General features: G+C 42.7%; 2 protein-coding genes across 8 annotated transcripts in view; both read right to left on the bottom strand.

Annotated features, from left to right (window-relative positions):
* LOC140659674 (opsin-5-like) overlaps positions 1 to 16,883 on the bottom strand; it is a 45,148-nt gene extending 28,265 nt beyond the window's left edge. For all 7 annotated transcript variants that reach the window (XM_072879552.1, XM_072879555.1, XM_072879553.1 and 4 more), the window contains exon 1: positions 16,814 to 16,883. The gene's annotated coding sequence lies outside the window, so the exon portion shown is untranslated. The remainder of the gene's footprint in view (positions 1 to 16,813) is intronic.
* Positions 13,475 to 17,173, bottom strand: SPATA2 (spermatogenesis associated 2). The gene is made up of 2 exons (XM_072879551.1): positions 16,814 to 17,173; positions 13,475 to 15,029 (listed from the first exon to the last, which is right to left on the bottom strand). Exons 1-2 carry the CDS (start codon positions 17,129 to 17,131, stop codon positions 13,776 to 13,778), a joined length of 1,572 nt encoding a protein of 523 aa, XP_072735652.1. The 5' UTR covers positions 17,132 to 17,173; the 3' UTR covers positions 13,475 to 13,775.
* Between the last annotated feature and the right edge of the window lie 3,087 nt (positions 17,174 to 20,260).

Below are 20,260 nucleotides of genomic sequence, written 5' to 3'. Positions count from 1 at the left end.
AGGCTTGGTCAGATTCATAAAGACGAAGAAAATCACCATAAATAGGAACAGAAGAAAATTCTGAAGCAAAATTGCCTGAACATAGAGTGAGGTTCTCTGTAAAGCCTCATCCCCTCTCTCAATACCCCACAGTTATTTGGCTAGAGCAGGGATGTACCAAAACAGCCACAGTAGATCATACTAATGAAATTAATCTGGAAGGCATTACTTCCAGTTCCATTGCTTTCCCTTTTGGTGAATCATGTCATCTCACTGGGCCTCTTGTTCCCCCACCTGCAAAGAGCATTAATAGTATGTATTTCACACACAGTGTGGTATGAGATTCTGCTTATTACCTGTCTGTGCATGGCTCTGAAATCTGCATGCAATGAGTTTTTCAGCATGCCAATCACATTTTCTCCTTTGGTATCTCCCAGGCATATTTTGTACCTACTAATCCTACCCACCAGTCTGTTATGCCTCGCTGTGTCAAGTGTCTTACAGATGTCTGTGTCCATCGCTTCCTGTGTGCAACTCTGCTCACTGCATCATCACCTTAAAAGGGGGGAGAGAAACCCCACTACATTTGTTTGACAAGATTTAGCCACACTGGCTGATTTTTATCAGCTCATATTTCTCCTGCTGCTTTGTGTTCTCATCTCATTTTATCGTCACTAGATTCTTACCTAGCCTGACTGAGGTCAAACTCACTGGCCTATAATTTCCTGAGTACGCCTGTGCTGAAGAGGCAGCTCAGCATCTTTGCAAGTGGGTTAGGGACGGATTTGAAGGGTAACATTTTGTGAGAAACAACACTAGGTGATGGCATTCATTTAAGACAGATCTATGCTACAAGCTACACATGCTGTTGCCCAACTTCCTACCATCTGTACACCAAACTTTCAGCTTTATGTTAAATAGACATTAATCCTATGCTTGTATACTTAGATGGAGGCATGAGATAACACATATGTTGCTCTTGAGATGCACTTCCCCCCTCACAATTTGTGCTTGTGACTGTAATGAAAATATGTATTAAAATACATGTTTCTGTTCTTGTATTTGGCTTTTCAGTGCCACCCACAATTCCCAGTGCCTGCATATTCTGGCTTCTCACATCCCACTTGTCCAATGTGCTTTGAATGCTGCCTGCTACTTGAAGTCCAGCTGGCCAGAGTTTAACCCTTAACTTTCAAGATCCTCTCGCAGGCTCTCTCTAAATCAGCCCTGTTCAGCTCCACAGCCCCAGACAGGATACTGCAAAGCATCCCCGGGAGCACTCTGGGGGCTGGATCCCACCCAACGTCAGCATCACCAGGAGGAAACAGCCAGCACAGTAACCAGGGTGCTCCCTCTCCACCTTCCCCTGCCAAGAAGAGCTCATCTCACCCCTTGCCATAGTTTCTCAGCAGTCAAACTAGTGAAGAGACTGAAGCAGAGGGGAGTGGGGCAAATATCTGTGGAGCAACAAGCTGAAGGTCCTGGAACAGGCTCTGATGCTGGGAGTGAAGGGTTGGCACATGCCTTGAGGTTACTTTCCTAGGATCAGACAAAAGCCTGGAAAGCAAAGGGCATAAAACCCAAATATAAGTAGGTAGCGCTCAGATCAGCCAAAACCATCCTCAGAGACTGTAGTTATCCCAGTCACAATGGGGGATACCTGACAGTCACCTTTAAACATCAGTAGAGAGAAAATGCTTCCAGCTCATGGCTATTTCATAGCAATAAGGGCTGAGCTGTGGGGATGGTGCAAAGGTTGTATGTGTTTCATGAAGTTATCTCAAAGGGAACAGGTGTGCTGAGATCAAAGAGCACTTACTAGCTCAGCCATTCCTTCTGTCCTTCAACTCTGGTGTCTTCTTTATGCCACATACCTGCCTGCTTTTCCCAACAAAACTGAAAAGACTGGCATGCTTTTAGGCTCCTATGATACATTGAATGCATTAGGCCTGTAAGTCTCATTTTCTGCAAAAATCTCTGCAAGCGTGCAGACAGATCCATTAACATTCACCATGTCTCACATTTGCATTGCAAAGTGGAACTGGTGCACCCAGCACTGGCAGACCAGTGCATGCCTCATGGCCTTCAACACTCACACATACACACACAGGAGCAGAATCCTACTGGCGCTAAGGTGCATTGGTACCAAGAATTTGGGTTTGGTCCAGGAAAGGAAAAATTTAGTATTTTAAAATCCTCTTAGGTCTGTCACTTCACGAAAATATTCTGCAAGGCTCTCTATTTCATTAACAACTCCAAAGGCTGATTTTCTCAATACTTTTAGCTCTTCCAGAGGTCACCAAGGGAGCGTGGGTCTCAGCTGCACAAGGATGCTGTACATCGTGCTTCAGTTTGCAAATGCTGCATGGCCATATGACAAATCAAGCACGTTCCAACATATGTAAATGGAAGCGCATGGAGATCTGTGTGCTGTGGTTTTCTAAAAGGCTCCACACGTGTGAAATGACCTGACAAGAAATATAACCTCTGTAGTGGTGAATAAGGCTTCACCCTCAGGAATTATGGACTAGATTCTCAACTGGCATAAACCAAACACAGCTCTAAGCGACACCAAAGGAACAATATATAGTGGCTGACAGAGGGTTGTAACATGAAATCAAAGAAAGAGGCAAATCTGTAACCAGAAAACTGGTTATTGTTCCATCTCCTTCCTTCCCAGCCCCGTATCACACACAGATGCCCCAAATATCATCTCCTCTCTTCTCCGAAAGCCACATACTTGTGCTCTTCCCAGCCCTACCTGCTCCTCCCACAAGGACTGAAAGTTAGCTACCAGTTTGACAAAAACACTGCAAGGTACTATTCTCATTAGCATACAGCTTGTGCTAACTCGTATCTTACCAAGCTACAAAAGAATCAGTATCTTGTTGCTCAAAACATTGTGGAAAGACATGAGAACTTGCATCAACCCCTCCTGTGTGTTTCCTAGCTCTGTGTGTTTCTTAGCCCCGAGAGCAGCACTGCTGGAAAGGGCTGCATGCCGAGCTATCTGGCACAGGCGAAGCCACCCAGCCCCACACCAGGCAGCAGCGCAGACTGGCCATTTCACACTCTGGAGTGAATTCCTTTAATTTTTGTTTTATTCTTTTCTAATGTTCGAAGTCTACTTTGAACACATGCAGACTTAGTATCTTATGAAGTTATTTTATTTTAGGAAATCACATGGCAGATTAATTTCCATTAGAAATGCTCCAATTTAAACAGATCTTTGGCTGGACTTTCAAATTGTTCCTAATTAATATTCCCTTTGAAATCTATCAACTTCCTTTGCTACTACCTAGCTTTTCTGCATTAGAATATAAAACTAGTATTTCAAGGAAAAGTCACTTTTGCATGTAGAGTCATTAGATACCACTTTGTTATCGGGCTCAATTTCTAAGCCAATTTTTTCTCCTCCTCTCTGAAGGACTGTCGGGCCAATAACTTTCTCGCCTTATCTTCCTACTCATACTGCTGTTTGGCACTGGTGTTATTTCTTTCCCACATTTCTTTACTCCATGACTTGATAGTTTTTAATGAGCCTTTCACACCTGTGGTTTTATCTAGTATTAATTCTGTACCCTGAGTTCCTCTCCCTGTTGTACAGATCGGGTTTAACCACATTGTAATCAGTGGTCCTCCACTAGCATAAAACCAGCACAAAGATTATGGTGGCAGGCTTTGTTTTCAATATAAAACTGTGTCAGTCATGATTAGAAGACCGTGCCTTGGTGACTGGTGCATAAGCTAGTTTGGTGTCTCAATCAGCTTTCCAGCAGACAATTTTCCCTAATCACAAACCCACTTGTTTGCTGGCGATGGGAGAGCTGTTGACTGAACAGAACTGGAAATCGGGCTCCCCTTCACAAAGTTGCTTCTGGGGCAAAGCTGCCAGGTGTCATGTTAGTGCATCAGGGAAAAATCTTTTCAGCTACAGCCCATCGAGGAGGTGGGTGAAATCTGGACATCCCAGCAGCTGAGCTGGTGCTTTTCACAAGTACCATGTTCCAGGGAGTACAAATGGAGAAACTGGGACATGACTTTCAGTTTGACAGGGAAGGTGTCTGCTGACAATGAATGAACCTCCCTGTGACTTCAAGCTTTGTTGGGAAAAAAAGGACAAATTTTAAGTGCCATGGAAATAAAAATACCCCATCACTTCATTTTATCCTGTCACTCTGAACAAATGCAGTGCTTGTTTTTATGACTACTTTTCAGATGGCCATGTGATTTCTGAACAGAAAATCCACAGTGCTGAGCACTGACAGAAAAATCACTGCCTCTAGCTATTATCTAGTCATATGGAAAATATTTGACTGAGGAAATAAAGTCCTTCATTGGAGAGCTTGAGTGATAAGCTGCAGGCAGAAAAAGCAGAATCAAATCAGTGTCAAACCTACATTCACTCCCAAGACATGTGAGCATCCTACTTGAGCTCAGTAAAAGTCATTTTGCCAACAGGCTTTGAGCCTGTTGAAAAGAAGTAGGAAGTACAATGAAAGGAAAAAGAGGATTTTTTTAAATCAAGCACTGAAAAGTACCAAAAGATGCTGACAAGCTGCCCTGACACTACAAACTCAGGAACAGCCAAGAAGCAAAATACAGTGATTATACCCTAGGCTTGTACTACAACAAGGAATATTTGCTTTTGATAATTCCTAGCAGGTAGAGTTCTTGGTGGCAAAGTCCTGTAGGTTTTGCACTTCTGCAGCTATATGTTGCTTCCTAGAATCTCTCATCTTTCTTTCCCCCAGATCATGTCTATAGACCTCACAGTGTTTCTACATATCTCAAAAATGACTTTACAGAAAACAGGTTTTCTTCCTCAGCTTTCCATTGTATTGGAGCTAAACCCAAGTAGAACGATGACTACACACCACATCTTTGTGTCTCAACCCCACTTCTGCTTACCAAATTCCCTGCAGAGCAAGACCAGACAGGCACTAGGTTCCAAAGGTATCTAGACCATTGCAACATTTAACAGGCTGTATTTTAAGCAGTGAGCACTGAACCAGGAAGAAAGAATTTAACTCCAGCTGCAGGCAGTAGAACTAAACTAAAGACAAATTTGTGCCAAAAGTTTTAGGTATGAGTTACTAGTATCTGAATACTGCACCTTCCCTCTTTCATTATGAAAGGAAGTTCTTGGACAGGAGCATCATTTTATTAAGCAGCACATAATGCTCACTCTAGTATATACAGCAGCACAGTTATCATGCTCTATTTCACAGCATTAAAATGAACTATTCTCCAAGCAGGAGAAATCTTCCTACCAAAGATTCAAACACCACAGGCTTTGATGCTGCCCGAAGAGATTCTTTTAATTTTTGATATGCCTCTAAATAGTCCAAGACTTTACAAGTCACAATGGAAAGCGAATTAGACTTTGATTCCTGAAACAGGCAGAAGTCACTAAAAGAGTCCAAGCAAACAGCAGTTTTGAAAACCTAGACATGGCAGACTTTTCACAGAGCCTGGCAATGATCTATGGAGCAGAGAATGCATTTCAAATGAATCAGTGCTTCTCTGCCTGAATATTGAAATGCAGGAGTAAGAAAGGGAAAGAAAGGGATCCCTGACTGTGCACGTAAAGCACCTTTCCAGTTTGAAAAACCTCCGAAGATGTAAGACCCTCCCTGGCAGCACAAGGGCCATGCACAGAGCAAACACCCCCTTCTACCCTCAAGTACTCACCCATTCTAAATCTTATTTCTATTACTGATTTACAGGAAGAGGTTTTGTGCTCTCAGGCGAAAATTCTCCACTGGAGACCTAGGAGTGGGAGACAGAGCCTAACAGCATCCTTTGCTCAGCTAACACCTCCGCAGTTCTGTCCTGGAGCCAAACCCCTGAGCAGCCAGCGCAGGCACTGCAGCCCGTCCCTTTGGTACTGTAGGGCACCACGGCCTCCAGCACCAGTCCTTAGGGCATGGAAAGCCTGGGCAGACACCGAATAGAACATCCCCTTAAATGAGGTACGAAGTTTCCTTAAATCCTTACCAACACAAGACCCAAAATGCCAGATCATCTACATGGAAGCACTGTCTATAAAAATCTGTATAGCAGGAAACAGTATTCCTATAATACGATGCTGTTCTGCCACTAGGCTTCATCTTATTCCTTAATTTCTACCCTTCCTACCCTTAACTATAGTCTTGCTCACACCATGTGTTTGCTGCAGAAGCTATACATAAATCTTCTCTCAGAAGCTGGCCAAACTGATCTTAGTCTCTCAAGACAGAGTACCACTGTGCTCTGTCCTCTCAGCACGAAAACGGCTAGGCACAAGCAGTAACCAATACCAGAGTGCCATCTATAGCTATTTCACATGACTTCGCAGCAAAGCAGAGTAGAAAATGCACACGCATGCTCGTTTCCCTTCCTGGCATTAGGAATACCTCTCAGAGAAACTTCTGTCATTAATGTCTGGAGAACAAGAGAATTTAATCGCAGCAAAAGATGTAGCTGCCCTAAGAGGGGCTTTACTTCTCCCGGAGTGAGAGGGGGAGTGTGGGTAATAAAGCCCCTCTCCCCACTCTCCCCTACAAAGGAGAGGCAGAGCATATGCATACAGCCCACTGATTTCTGCTGAGGTGGCCCAAAGCCAGCTTATAAAACAGGCCTGTTACAGCTATAAGAATACGTCTTCTCATTTAATACGGTGTGAAAAGATGCTAGAACAGGTTTGCATTTTTAGGGCCAGGATCCAAGTGTAAAGCAAAAAGAGATGGAAATGGCATTCTCCCCTCAGTGCACATCGCAGGACTGATAAATGAGCCACCTCCACCAGCTCTTTCCAAGGGAAACTGAGTTCCTGAGGAGGTGTTTCACAGCAGTGCTGAGCTGACCTCTCCGGACAGAAAGGCTTGTGGCTAACCCCAGTGGCTAATGCAGCCTGAGGAAACAGATTTTGAACAGGTGATGTGGCAGATGGCATTCTTGTCCCCTTCTGCTTCTGCCGCTGAGACAACCTGTGCTAGCTGTGGCCACTAAATCCGTACAGCCACTCTCCTCCTTGGGCACACCCAAGCACTGGTGTTGCCAGGCACGGAGAGAGCCATCAGTGGCACTCTGCCGATTCCCTCCACCACCCCTTTGGGGTCACAACACAACCCTCTCCATGTGAGTAACTACAGGCTCCACTGCATGCTTGGCTGTAATGGAGAATACATCCAAAACACCTAGCCAAACAAAAACCCCATCACTTCACAGACAACCCCGCCTACATGTCCCGACCAAGCTGGCAAAGTGCTGTCAGGTGTCTGCTGGCTTCTCGTGTCAGGAACTGACAAGGAACAGTTACGCAGCTCTTCCCAGGGGTTGCGTTCAGCATTCCCACCCAGCCATGCTCCACCTAGGAACACAGAGGGAATCTTCGTGCCAGGACTCAGCTCTTCAGAAGATCCTCCGACCCTGTGCCAATGTGGGTGTCTAACAGGGTTCCTCTGTACCCTTTAAGGGACCACACAGATTCTTGTTATTAGTCAGTGAGCTTCTAACAGCTTCTGTGGCCCCACTGTGGGACCACACACACACCCACCACTCCTGGTGGTGCAAGGGACACACAGCAGACCACACAGGAGAGGAAGAGGCCTCTCCTCTCCATCACAGAGCTGCCTTGTGGGAAGGTTCACCATGAATATACTAGTTAGCATAAGTACACTAAGACATGTAAACAGGCTGTTCCTTTTTAGACTTGCTGGTTGGTAGCATCTATTTTGATTAACAGTTCATTTATTAGGGTTTGGGGTTTACACATGCCACTGGCAAGGATCCACAACCGGGTCACTACAGAAGCTCAGTCTTGCCTAACTGGAAGGTAAAGTGCAGAGCAGAGTTTACACATGTGCAGTGATCGAGAGACATGCAGAGATTGCTGCTTAGGTGAAGACAGTTCACCAGTACTGGCCATGCTTTAGAAAGCTGGTCTGTGAAAAATTCAGGTAAGGCAGTTAAATTAGAGCATGCTGCACACAAAGCTACCACACAGATTTTACTTACTCTCGGGGAAAGCAACATTTTTCACTAAGCAGTTGATGAGCAGTTGTGGGTTGATTTTTCTTTTTCTTTTTTTAAAGTAGGTTGATGATGAAAAATCTCAGAACAGTATGACTATCATGAGAATGATTTCTAAAGCAGGAAGCATGACAGCCCCACACCCACAAGAGCAGAAGCAGCTGCCACATGCAAGTTGTCAGCCACACACTGCAGTGTCTGATGCTGCATTACTTAAAGCTACTTGGAGCTTTGACATTGTCTTCAATGCAGTGAACTGCACAATGCAGAATTAACTAAAAGCCCAGTATAAGAGAGGAAAAACCAATGGATGGTATTACCCAAGTCAGAAGGTATTTCACATCCTCATCTCAAAGCAGGAACTGCTATGATAGAGCCCAGCCTGAAAAGAAGTACCAGGACTACCACCACTTATACTCATGATGTGCAGCACTAAGAAAGGATCCCACCAATAAGAAATAACAGTAATTAAAACAATCTCTAACCTCATCTGAAGTTCCCTGCAACATGACTTCAATGCCTCCCAGATTCTGAATGCTGAAAGAGAAATTTCTTCTTGATGCTAAGGAAAAAAAAAAATCAGAGCAGGTTGTTTCAATTTTATCTGGAACATTTCCACCTGCCCACCTCTTTTCTGCACAAAGCCTTTCCAAGTTCAGTGAAAGTCCATGCCTGGCTCTAAGCACAGGCAACATAGAAAGCTGCTGGGTGTCAGGAAGATTTTCATAGCCCCTTTGCCTCTGTGGAAAGCCAGACCTGCTGCTGTTAGCTGAGAGAGGATTGGGAATACAGGCAGCTGACTAGTGGTGGACCAGCAGTAATCATAGCCTCTGACCCTGCTGTTCCTCAGGGTAAGGAAACAGCAAACCCAGCTCTGCGGGAAGGCATCTGTGGAAGCATGGCCCAGCTGGGGGAAAGCATTTTGCCCGCACTTGAAAAAGCTTTGAGCAACTCTGCCTTACAAAATGGCAGAAACCAACTGGCAGCACCCCACTGTCCCTGAGCAAGGCAGTGTCTCCCCTGCTTGCAGGGACTCCTAAGGAGATGAGATCCTTTCTTTTGCAGAGGTCAGGGCAGCAAAGCAGCTGTTCCCAAAAAAGCAACAACTCATAGCAATGCCAGAGCCTCCGTAACCTGTTTCACACTGTGAAAGCAGCAAAAGCAACGCAGGAGGGGAAAAACAAGGAATTATAAGGATTGCTCCACTTTGGGCACTGCTATGTGCCATAAATTCCTGGTTACAGGTCAATTATCCCCACAGCTCTGCATGGACAGCCTGGTATTACAACCGCCTTTCCTGACTTTGGCACAGAGCCTGGCTGCAGACAGCTGCCCATCAGCACACCATCTACCTCTAGTGCCACATGGGTTACCTTGTCGCAGGGCTCTAGATTCGGGTCTGAACCAAGGACCCATTACACAGTATAAAATATACTAAGATATTTTCAATGCAGAGAGCTTTCAATGCTGTAAGGAACAGCCCTGCTTTCCACACATTAGCACATTGAAATCTGTACAGCAAGCCTGTCAAACAAAGCAGCTGCTCTCTGCCTCTCCTACACCTCTCCTCAGATGGAAGAGCTTCAATTATGTGGCATGCCTGCAGGATTTTAGAGTTAAAAGAGCTGCTGCCATATCACATACTTTAACCTTTTGCCTTCCTCTAGGCACTGCATAAGATCTGATGTACTAGTCTGTTCATTTTCATATGGTGGCTCAATGCAAAAGGTTGCCCTCGAAGTTCATTTTTCACAGCAGGGATGTAGGAGTACAAAACCAGAAAGCTACTTAATTACTTATTCCCTGTCCCTACATTTTCAGACTGGCAAGAAAAGTTATAGAAAATATTTTCTAGAGGAATATGATCAACTGTAGAAAAAAAAAGTAATTAAAAGTAACTGCAATGTCCAATTTTACTTAATTTTATACAAGAGCTCCAAGACACTTACATACTTAGAATCTTTAGACAAACATGACCACATCCCATGATTTTCAGAAGGAAGCATGGAACATCCTTCACAAATAACAGTCAGGAACATTTGTAGCCCAACTCAGTTGCTGCTTAGATACCACAATAATGGCTACACTAAAGGCCTAATTAACTCCCACTGATTTCAGAGAAGTAACTAAATTAGAGCCAAAACAGGTACATCAACATGTTACCTTAACTTGCAGTCACCTCCTGCTTTTCTCTCAGTCACTCTGGCAACATATCGATTATCACAATACTCACATTAGCTCCTGTTTCTAAACAAATACTGGAAAGGTGAATCTTTTCCCCTAAAAAGATTCTGCAGCATAATTAGCAACATGTACTAAATGCTTGTAATCCTCAGTCATCTTCCAGAAAAAATAAATTTAAGGAGCTGTCGGTTCAAATTGTCAAATCTAAACTACTTGACAGTGTATTGAACCTTTGAACTTCTGTTGAGAGCAAGAGACACATCAGACACACCAGACACACATATAGGTCTGTAATCAGAAATGTCAGACAGTAAGACAGCATAAAGTCTTGTTTTATATGCACCAGAAATACATCAGCACAGGAAGCATAGCAGTGCAAGATAAGATTTTCTGCAATAATATTTTAGCTACCTTGAGCCTGATTTTTATAATCATCCCTAATACTTCCAGTAACCTCAACAGATTGTAAGATTAGAGGACCTGTAGAAATGGCACTTCAGGCATTTAAGCATTCACCTGACATGCTTTAACACAAAGAACAAACAAAATAAATAATCTAGTTTGGAACTTGAGAAATTATCCTGCTCCAGAGCTAGCAGGATGAAAAAGGAGCCAGAAGGCCTAACTCAAGTGCCAAAAAGTACATCAGTAGTATCACACATCTTCTGCGAGATGCAGCTTACATCAGGAAGCTAGTTAGAAAAAGTGCATATGACATCAAAAGTCAAGGCTGGAAGTCAATGTAGGTTAGCTTCACATTGCTCATGAAACCTGCTCGCTACCCTGTGTTAGTCTGTCTGCTGCAGACTGCTGACATATTGGCTTACATGCTCTTATGGAACAAACTGAGTCATGCTGCTAAGACTTGAAAATAAACGTTTTTTAAAAAGCTCTGCATTCTGCAGGCAGTACATCCAATTTCACAAAGCTGAGGCTCATGATACATACACACTTGCCCATTTTGCCCCCAAGATTACCTTTGTGCACCAAGTCATTTCTGCATGCAAAACGCAGTTGTGAAACAGACAGCTACATGCACTCAGCCTTAAGAAAAGTTAAGCCTTTTCTTAAAGGCCTCTTTATTTTTAAATTCCTTCAAAACATAAATTAAACAAATCAGATGCAAAACACCTGCATTTTAAATTAGCATATATTTTACTGTATCAATCACAGCAACCTCATACAGTAAGATACACAAAAATAGAGCATGGTATCACTTCAATTCAACACAGTTTTGTACTACAGTATTCCATGACATATATACACAGGACTTTTTTTCAAAGCAAGTATAGTCCCTGCTATGTTCACCGTAAAAATTACGTGGCATCACAGTTTTAGTTATTCACTGTAGTGTGAGTAGCCATATGGAAATTGAACTAGTGAACTAGAAGATACACTGTATAGCAGCCAAACAGGCATGACACTTCAGAAAATGAACAAAAACAAAATAACCACTGAAATGAAAACCACCCTTAGACTGTATTTTAATAGTAAAATTGTTTTTAAATTCTTCGCTATATACATAATGTATCTACATTTGTGTCATATTTATATATATATATATTTATAAAAAACCATACAAGATTTTGAAAACCTTAAAATCATTCACCTAAACAATATTCACCCCAACCTTCAGGGTCAGCAAGGCAATACTTGCCTATAACATTATGTTCAGTTGCAGTCGCTTGATTCAGAAGTGTCCCTGATTGCTAAACACAGGCCATTCACTTTGTTTCTTAGTGCAAACTGTACAGTAACTTATTGTTCTCAGCCCTCTGTAAGACTCTGGTTTCATCCTATTTCCATAATACTTCTGACACCCATTTATGGCTAAAATTATTTTAGCTATTTTACAACATTAGCCTATATAGTTTCCCCCTCTACCTACCTCAAGCCCTCCCCCCACCCAAAAAATGTAAGACAAACGATCATTCATGCATGTTTCTGTCACACAGGGATCAATGGACATTTAAGTTTAGAAGCCTAGACTCTAACAGTGTTTAAAAAACCCCTAAGTGAATAATTTTAGTGCAAAGTGGACTACATAGTTTACATCTCAGCTAGAGTTCTTTACAGATATTTTAAACACATTTAATTCTGCACATCAGATTAGGTTGCCTGATACTTTGTTCTAACTAGCTAGTTGGAATAAGGAAGTTAGAAGGATTCTTGTGGGTTTCCTTTTAATAAAAAACTAAAGCCTATTCATATTCAGGTGTTGTTTGGGGGTCAAACTGTACAGAGCCTAGCACAACAGAGTCCTGGTTCTCGGCTAGGATTCCTATGTGCTACAGTAATACAGATAAATATTATTATCTGATTCACATCCATAACTGATGGGTTTACTTTAACAGGAGTCACAAATGAGCTCTGATTTTTAACCAGGCCAGTGCTTTACTTGCTGGACTACACTACAGACTTCGCAGTGAATTTGGAAGCAAGCATAACATTTATACTTACAATTTCCATAACCACAAAGGAAAAGCGTGCACTGAGAACCAAAATCCTGCAGTTCTTAGACAAGACTCCACTTAGGCTAGTGGTAGCCTTATCAGAGGGAAAAAAATGTCAGATTAAAAAACAAAAGTTAATCAGAGCCAAGAACATCAGTCTGCCACAGTGACTATAATAAGCTATGAAATACAGTACAAGGAAAACAAAAAGTCACCTGAACAAATAACCCAGAGAGACTTCATAGTTATAATGATTTTACCACTTTTAAGAACTCAACATATTAAATATTTATTAAAAATAAACTGTTTCCAAATTACCTATTTACAGTACAAAGAACAGTACTTAACACATGTGCAACAGAAAGTAAAGAAAATTAGTACTCATCTGGAAGGACAACACTCTAGGCGTAATTTAGGTGACATGAATACAGGTTCACCTTTTTAAAATACCATACAGTAAAAACCAGTAGGATGATATAGGCAACACCAGAAAATAAAGCACGTATTGTCCAGATTCAGATTATATAAGCTTGAGATAAACAACCAGGAGATAAGGGGAGAAGGAAGAAAAATAAAGACGAAAGGAAGAGATGCCGTGGTGTTTGCATTTAGGAGATCAAGAAATGCAGACACGCTTCAAAAAATAGTCCTTGTTGGCAAAACAAGCCATTCACATATTTCTTGCACATTTTAAAGTCATACTTTATCAAAAACCGGCAGTAGCTTCATCACTCAGAAAATGAGAATCTTAATTTTTAGATTTTATTTTCAAGCCTTGCATGGTTTTATTTGGGCAGAAAGATGACTGCAATGTAATAGAAAGGTGCAATGTCACTTTTCTAAAATGCAACAGCTGCCAAGTTTTAAAGAAAAATGTGTTCTTCTCCCCATTTAAACTGAAAAGTAATGATCATTTAGGAGTTACCTAAATCATAGCAGCATGAAATCTAACGTGTCTGCAGCATCTGTGAAGCCACAAAAATCAAGAACTGGCACCTAATCACTGAACCATGGTTCCAAATATTTGGACATGTCATTTTTGTAAGAGGTCAGTGTATTTTCTTATCAGTGGAGTCAGTACATTAGTTAGGATAGCCCTTTCCCCTCCCCCTTTCCTTCCCCTCCAAAACAGACTAATCAAGTCTATCTATAAACTACATGGGACAGCTGGGACGATTTATAGTTTAACTGATTGTTGGGCATGAATCTGTGAAGCTCACTTTTTCTACAGCAGGGATCATAATAGTAAGCATTGAGGCAAGTGTCACATGAGACTTTTGAGCAAAACGTGCAAGTGTTTGCAGCTCCAGATCGGTTACAAAAGCCGCAGCGCGAGGTGCCTGAAGGTTTGGATTTTGAACTGAATTGAGCAGCTCTCTCTTGACTCTGAGTCTGTGATGTGTACTGAGATTTCTCCCTTAAAGCAGACGCAGGAGACAAGCCATCATTTGGAAGTGGTTTGATTGAATAGGTGCTCTGTTTCACTGCTGGATACTCCTGCCTAGAGTTGAACAGATTGTCACACTTTTGGCAAACAGAAGTGCCACAAGGTACACCACAGTTTTGGCACTTGAGGGAAGCTGTCTCTTTGGCTAGGTGGGTACGTTTGTGGTAAACAGGATTGGCATCATTTCTTAACAGCCATACATCAGGCTTAATAGCTTCTTGTCTTTTAAAATTTAACATACTTCTAGAATCAGGATCAGTATATAAATCTAAGTCCTCTTGAGCAGAAAAGTAGGAGCTGTAAGGGACATTTGTTCTTAGCATGCCATTGTGATGAGATGAAGTTGGCAAGAATTCATCTGAACACCCATGTGGGGAGCTTGATGTTGTCAGAAGAGAGGGTGACGGACGGATAATTTCATCTTTAATGTCATCTTCTGCATCAACTAAAACTGGTTCTTTCCTGAGACTCAGTGAGCTCATCAAAGGTGGTTTCTTACTTTCCCAATAATTATCGTATGTGTCCACAGATTTAGAAGGCTTGCTTACCTTTGGCTTGAAATAATCTTTAGAGGCCCGTTCACTCGCTGATTTCTGGAGTACCATTCGTGCCATGGAAGTGTTTAAGTTTTCTTTGCACTCTGCACGCCGTTTCATGGCTTCTGAGCAGCCTCTAACATCTTCACTGCTATTTTTTCGTTCATTTATGACATCAATCTCTGAATAACCTTTATCCTTCACTTGCAAGTGAATTTCAAGAAGCTGCTCACATTCCACTTTGGCCAAAAAGAGTTCAAATGAAACCATTTTCACTTGAATGGCATCAACCTGCTCTTTGAGCTTATACATTGTTCCCAGTTCTTGGACATAGCCCATGTAGTTCAAAATCTGCCTTACATCATCTTCAGTTAGAGCAGACTTTACATAATAAACAAAGGGTCCAGTGTAGGTCTAAGGGGGGTGGGGGGGGAAATAAAAGGAAAACTAGGTTACAAATTCAGTGGTGGACTAGATGTTCAGATAATTCAGTGACAGATACTACGTAACTAAATAGAATAATAACGACAGTGAACACATGCAACTCCCATGGCAAGATGAACTCCATTTCTGCATCCCTCCTGTTCAGCAGATGGAAATTCCACGAGGCAAATTCAAAGTAGGAGAGTTTTCATTCAAATTGAAATCCTGATTAGCATAATGTCCTCCCTGTTGATTTAAATCACTATGCTATACACTGACATTAACTTTTATGTGTACCAGACATGTTCACATTTACAAGGAAGTCTACCACGAAAGGTAAAAAGGCAGAGATTTCATGTATTGCCCCTGGACAGGGGCTAGCTAGAGACAACAGGAACTCAGAATTACTGTGGGAGCACCACAGTCCTCTTCAATTCAGCTTTAAATATACTTGAGGTGCACACTTTTTTGTGTACTATTACTGCACAATTTCAAACGCCTGTTTTATTTAATTTTATATTAGGTCAAGAACTTCCACTAAAAAAGCCCCAAAAACAAAGACATGAGTTTGTGCGAGTTGAAATATCCTTAGTGTCTGGCATACCTGAGGTATTTCCTCAACCCAGTTCAAACTGTTTTGGATTGCAGGCAAGAGGAGCCTGCCCATCACATCTTTGTATAGAACAGGTACTGGATCCACAGCACACAACCAAAGTCAATATCGGCAGTGCATCAAGAGATATCCTCAATGGATCAGCCAACATTTCAAAGGCCAGAACTTAAGCGTGATGATGAAGAAAATCTATGGAGAGATCTTGAAGAAAGGTAGTTTCCCCTTGGGGAAACAGAGAACTCTCCAATGGTCTAATAATGTTCAAATTCTCTGCTAAATAGTGAAATGGTGTCTTTTTAAGAAAAACAAACAAAAATACCCATCACTAGTGCACACAACCTGCAAATGACTTTAGACACATATACCAGTAGAGGTTTTATCCAGCTTTCAAGTCTCAAAACTGTTCTTGTAAGTCACCTTCAGCATTCATCACTGAAATGCTGCAGCAGTTTTGAATAAGCATATAAGAACAGGTAAAAGATAAAAGAGAAACATCAACAGCAGAGGACTCACTATCTGACTTCCAGCACCCAAGCCAAGCAATATACAAGTTACTACTTTTCCCTCTGAGATCCTGGCATAGGTAAATAATTTGGAAGTACATTAAAATCAAAACTTCATGAATTGAGAACTGATGAGCAGATAAAAGATACTCTGGAAACAATTCTTTCAGAGAAGTTCCTTTACCATTATCATGTAACTTGTGGGAACCTCAGCAAAGCATCCACTTGAAAGCCTGCATTGGCTGTTAGTACTTGTGCTCCATTAATAGCTGTTGCAAGACAAAAATCAAACTTTGAGTGAGCTTAAACACAACTTGACTGCTCACCCTAGTGAAAGCATCTCCAAGTAGAAATTAAGACACTGTAGCAGGGTAGGCTGAACAAAAACCTTTAATAAGCTCTTCCTCTATTTTATGGTTACATTATAAATGCAGATAGTACTTGTACTTCTGTTCTCGGGATACTCTCACCAGCACAAACTTCACTTATTCTACATAGAAACTTTCCTATGGCTTCTGTTTACCGACTATATATAGACAAATACATATATCATGCTAATAGGTGGAAAAAAATAAGTCGTTAAAGGAAATGCATTAAACGTGTTAAACGAAAGAAAAACAAATCATGTTCTCACTATGGCAACACATAAAATGTCTTACCTTAATATTTCTGAACTCCTTTTTCCAGGGGTAAAGAAAGAGATTAATTCCAACTGTCTCGAGCATGCTGAATGCATTATGGAGAGAATGTAAACTTGAGGATTTCACAGATCTCAGTGAGTTTTCGGCCATCTCGTAAAATTTTATCAACCGGAATCTATAAAAGGGATCAATTTTGGGAAGGCAAAGTAAGGCTGCCGCTGCCACTCGCAAATACTCATCATTAATAGGACGCTGCTTGTTGTCAGAGGCATTCAGTTTGCATTCATGGAACTGTACATACTTCCTAAATAAATCGTCTTTATATTTTGTATCCATTGAAATCAGTTTTTATCTCACACTTGGGCAGCTACCTTGACTCTTTCATGATTATTCGGCAGTAGGTTGATTATCTGGTATTAAGAATCTTCAGTAATGGCAACTCTTCTGGAATAAAAATTGAAAACAAAGACAAGTCATCACAGTTGCATAAATCCCAGATGTCCACAGCATCTAACTGCTTCACAGGAGTCTATAAAATGGTTCACAGAGCAGCAGCTCCCAGAACAGCCTCTTTAGGTTTCTGAAAAAGCACAAGAGTCTACAGAAATTCTGTTGTCCTGCTTTTCACTGTCATTCTCTACTCCTCTTCCAGTAATCTGCCTAAAACAGCACAACAAACCTACATCGAGCAAGGCACTGAGAGTTTGATACAATAAAGCTGGTGTAGGCTCAAGCCCAGACTCAAAGTTCCTTGGCTTAGGGAACCAAGGCAAAAGTAACTTACAGCAAAAAGCTGAAAGGAGAAGCATGCGTTTTTATGGTCTCTTCTCTGCATTTTATTTTGCCCTTTCAGTTCAAACAACTTACACAAACATTATTTTAATCAGTTGCTGTTTGGGGGTTTTTTTTGCCCTGCATAGTGATACAAAGATTAAAAATATCCCACAAAGAAGTTTCATTTTGCTCAACTTGGGAAAGCATCTACTTTTTTTTTTCTCTAGTGGCACAGGACTGCCGATAGACTGAGCAGATTAATTAACTTTGCCTTTCTATTTCTAACATTTTCTAGGCTTTTGACTGCCACTCGCATTCCACCTGATGGCACACCCAGGCCATCACTGTGCTGGGAGAGCTCTGCAGCCATCCTACAGCGAACAGACTCCCCTGAATGCTGCAAAGTACAGACAAAGTTTCAGCTGAATGCTGGCAGCTGCAAAAAAGATTGTAATCTTTTCAGCAGAAAGCTACACCTGCCATTTTTAGCTGCTTTATTAGATCAGAGCAAAATCATTCTGTTTTTACGTCATGTACATTTTTGTTTGCAGGGATAGTTGTTTTTACGTATATACCTATCTACATTTTCACCTCACTGAGGTAATATACTACACAGAAAAAGCTGGTGACAAAAGAAGCTTCCTAATGCTACTTTACCAAAACCAAGGTAATTAACAGGCCAATGGACTCCATCTCGACTGCCTGAGGAACTCATGATCAAAAACCAGATCACAGGCTTTGTTTTTTAAATGAAAATGCAATCTAGCCCTTACGGACTTCCCAACTGTAAACCAAAGGGAGGGGAGGCGGGGGAAATCAATGCACTGTTTCGGTTATAGTCAGTCCGAAACAGCACTTTAGAAAAGACTTTCCACCCAATATTAATTGCAGCTGCTAGAATACAATGCCCCCACAGACTCCTGTTAAAATGAAAATCACTGTTAAGAGCAAAATTAACTGAATGAAAGGAGCTGTAACACAAAATACTTGGGGGGGAACCACAAACCAACAACCAAGAGGCCAGGAAAACAAACAAACAAAAAATCAACAGCCTAGCAGTTAATGTTACTTGATGAAAGGCTGCACTTAATGACAACACCATGTGGGAAAAGTTAACTAGCAGTTCAATTTCTGCTCAAAGGCACACTGCTCTTGGTCTTTCCACAATCAGAAATTGCACTGATGTCAAGAGACAAGCTGTGAACCACAGGAAATGTGGAGTTCTAAATTAACATCTGAGCATAAGGGACCCGAGTAAACCCTTCTCTCTCCCCAGATCTTTCCTCCTTAAGTTGTGCAAGATGAAGTCTGTGGACAAAGACAATAGCATGTCTGTTCCTCAGCAAGAAGAGCTCCATGAGAGAATTTCAGGGAAAGGCTTTTGGCTGGCACATCAGTAATACACCCCCAGGACAAGGAATGATCCTATGCTGACAAGAAGCTGGATTAAGTACTACAGTTCTTCCACCTCCACTGTTAATAACTACTGAACAAAAGCGCTTGGTTACAGGTACAAGACGTCAGGATTAGGAAAGTCCCCAAATGAAAGTCCTTCACCAAGGCGCTACGGACTGTGGCACTCAAAGCCACTGCCAGTTCTGATTTTGAATTATGGTTTGTACAGAAGCCAGAGTTCACACAGCTGAAAGGCAAAACACGACAAACCAAACATGCCAGCAGAGCTGCTCCTCCACATGCAGAGCTTCCAGAAGCAAAACATCCCCGTCCCAGGCAGCCCACCCAGCGCCAGGCAGGCTCCGAACAGCTAACAACCATGGTTACAAGGCTCCCTAAAAACCTCAATATATGAGCAGGCACAGATAAATATAGTTTTAAGAAACACACTGGCTGACAGAACAGATAAGGCCATTTTGCTGCAAATTATTGACTGAAAACATCAAGATTTCATGGAGATGCATGAATAGTAAGTTCTGATTGGGGTCTAGCTTCTGCTGGTGAGACAAGCAAACGCTTCTATCCATCTCCCGGGTCAAAACCTCAGCTGAGAGAACCAACCACTCTGCCTACCCTGACTGCTTGGCAGGGCACAGTCCCGCAAAAACCTTTACAGCAACAGGGGAGAAACACAGGACAGGTACAGCCTTCTCCTAACCCACGCTGAGGAGACCAGAAATGCCAGGCTTTCACCAAACACTCGAAAAGAAAATTAACCCGAATACAAAGGCTATTTAACAGCACAGGAGCACACGGCATCGCTGAGGAATTTCAGACCGCAAAACACGGGAGAAGGAGGGAACAACCCACAAATTAACACCCGCTCGAAGCCGCTTCTCTCCTCGGTTCTCATGGAGACACTTGTTGCAGAGACGCCCAGCCCGGCCGGGAGAGCGGGACGGGGCCGGCCGGTGCGAGGAGCCGCGGACACAGCCCCGAGACACCGCCCTCACCTCCCCGCCGTGAGCGGCACTCGCTGACCGCCGAGCCCCGGGCCAGCCCCACAGGGGCTTCCTCCCGCCTCTCGCGGGTAACGGGGCGCAGCGCCCGCCGCCCCGCCGCAGCCCGCCCCGCCGCCACCCCCTCCCCTCGGCAGCCAGCGCCGCGCCGAGGGCCCGCTGCCCGGCGGGCAGAGCCCCCTCACCCCACCCCGCGGGCCGGGCCCGTCCCTCACCGCTCCGCGCCTGCCGCCCGGGACCCGCCGCCGCTCAGCCGGAAGCGCCCGGTGACCCGGAT

Source organism: Ciconia boyciana, chromosome 14, assembly GCF_034638445.1.
Source record: "Ciconia boyciana chromosome 14, ASM3463844v1, whole genome shotgun sequence".
NCBI classification, from domain to species: Eukaryota; Metazoa; Chordata; class Aves; order Ciconiiformes; family Ciconiidae; genus Ciconia; species Ciconia boyciana.
The sequence above is the reverse complement of the archived record's forward strand: the minus strand, read 5'-3'. Positions and strand labels throughout refer to the sequence as shown.

Bases quoted from the DNA above. Each gene is read 5' to 3' on its own strand.
- SPATA2 (XM_072879551.1), bottom strand. From the start codon at position 17,131: ATGGATACAAAATATAAAGACGATTTATTTAGGAAGTATGTACAGTTC. The intron at 15,030-16,813 runs GTAAGACATTTT...CACCCCCCTTAG, and splicing joins AGGAGTTCAGAAATATTAAG to ACCTACACTGGACCCTTTGT.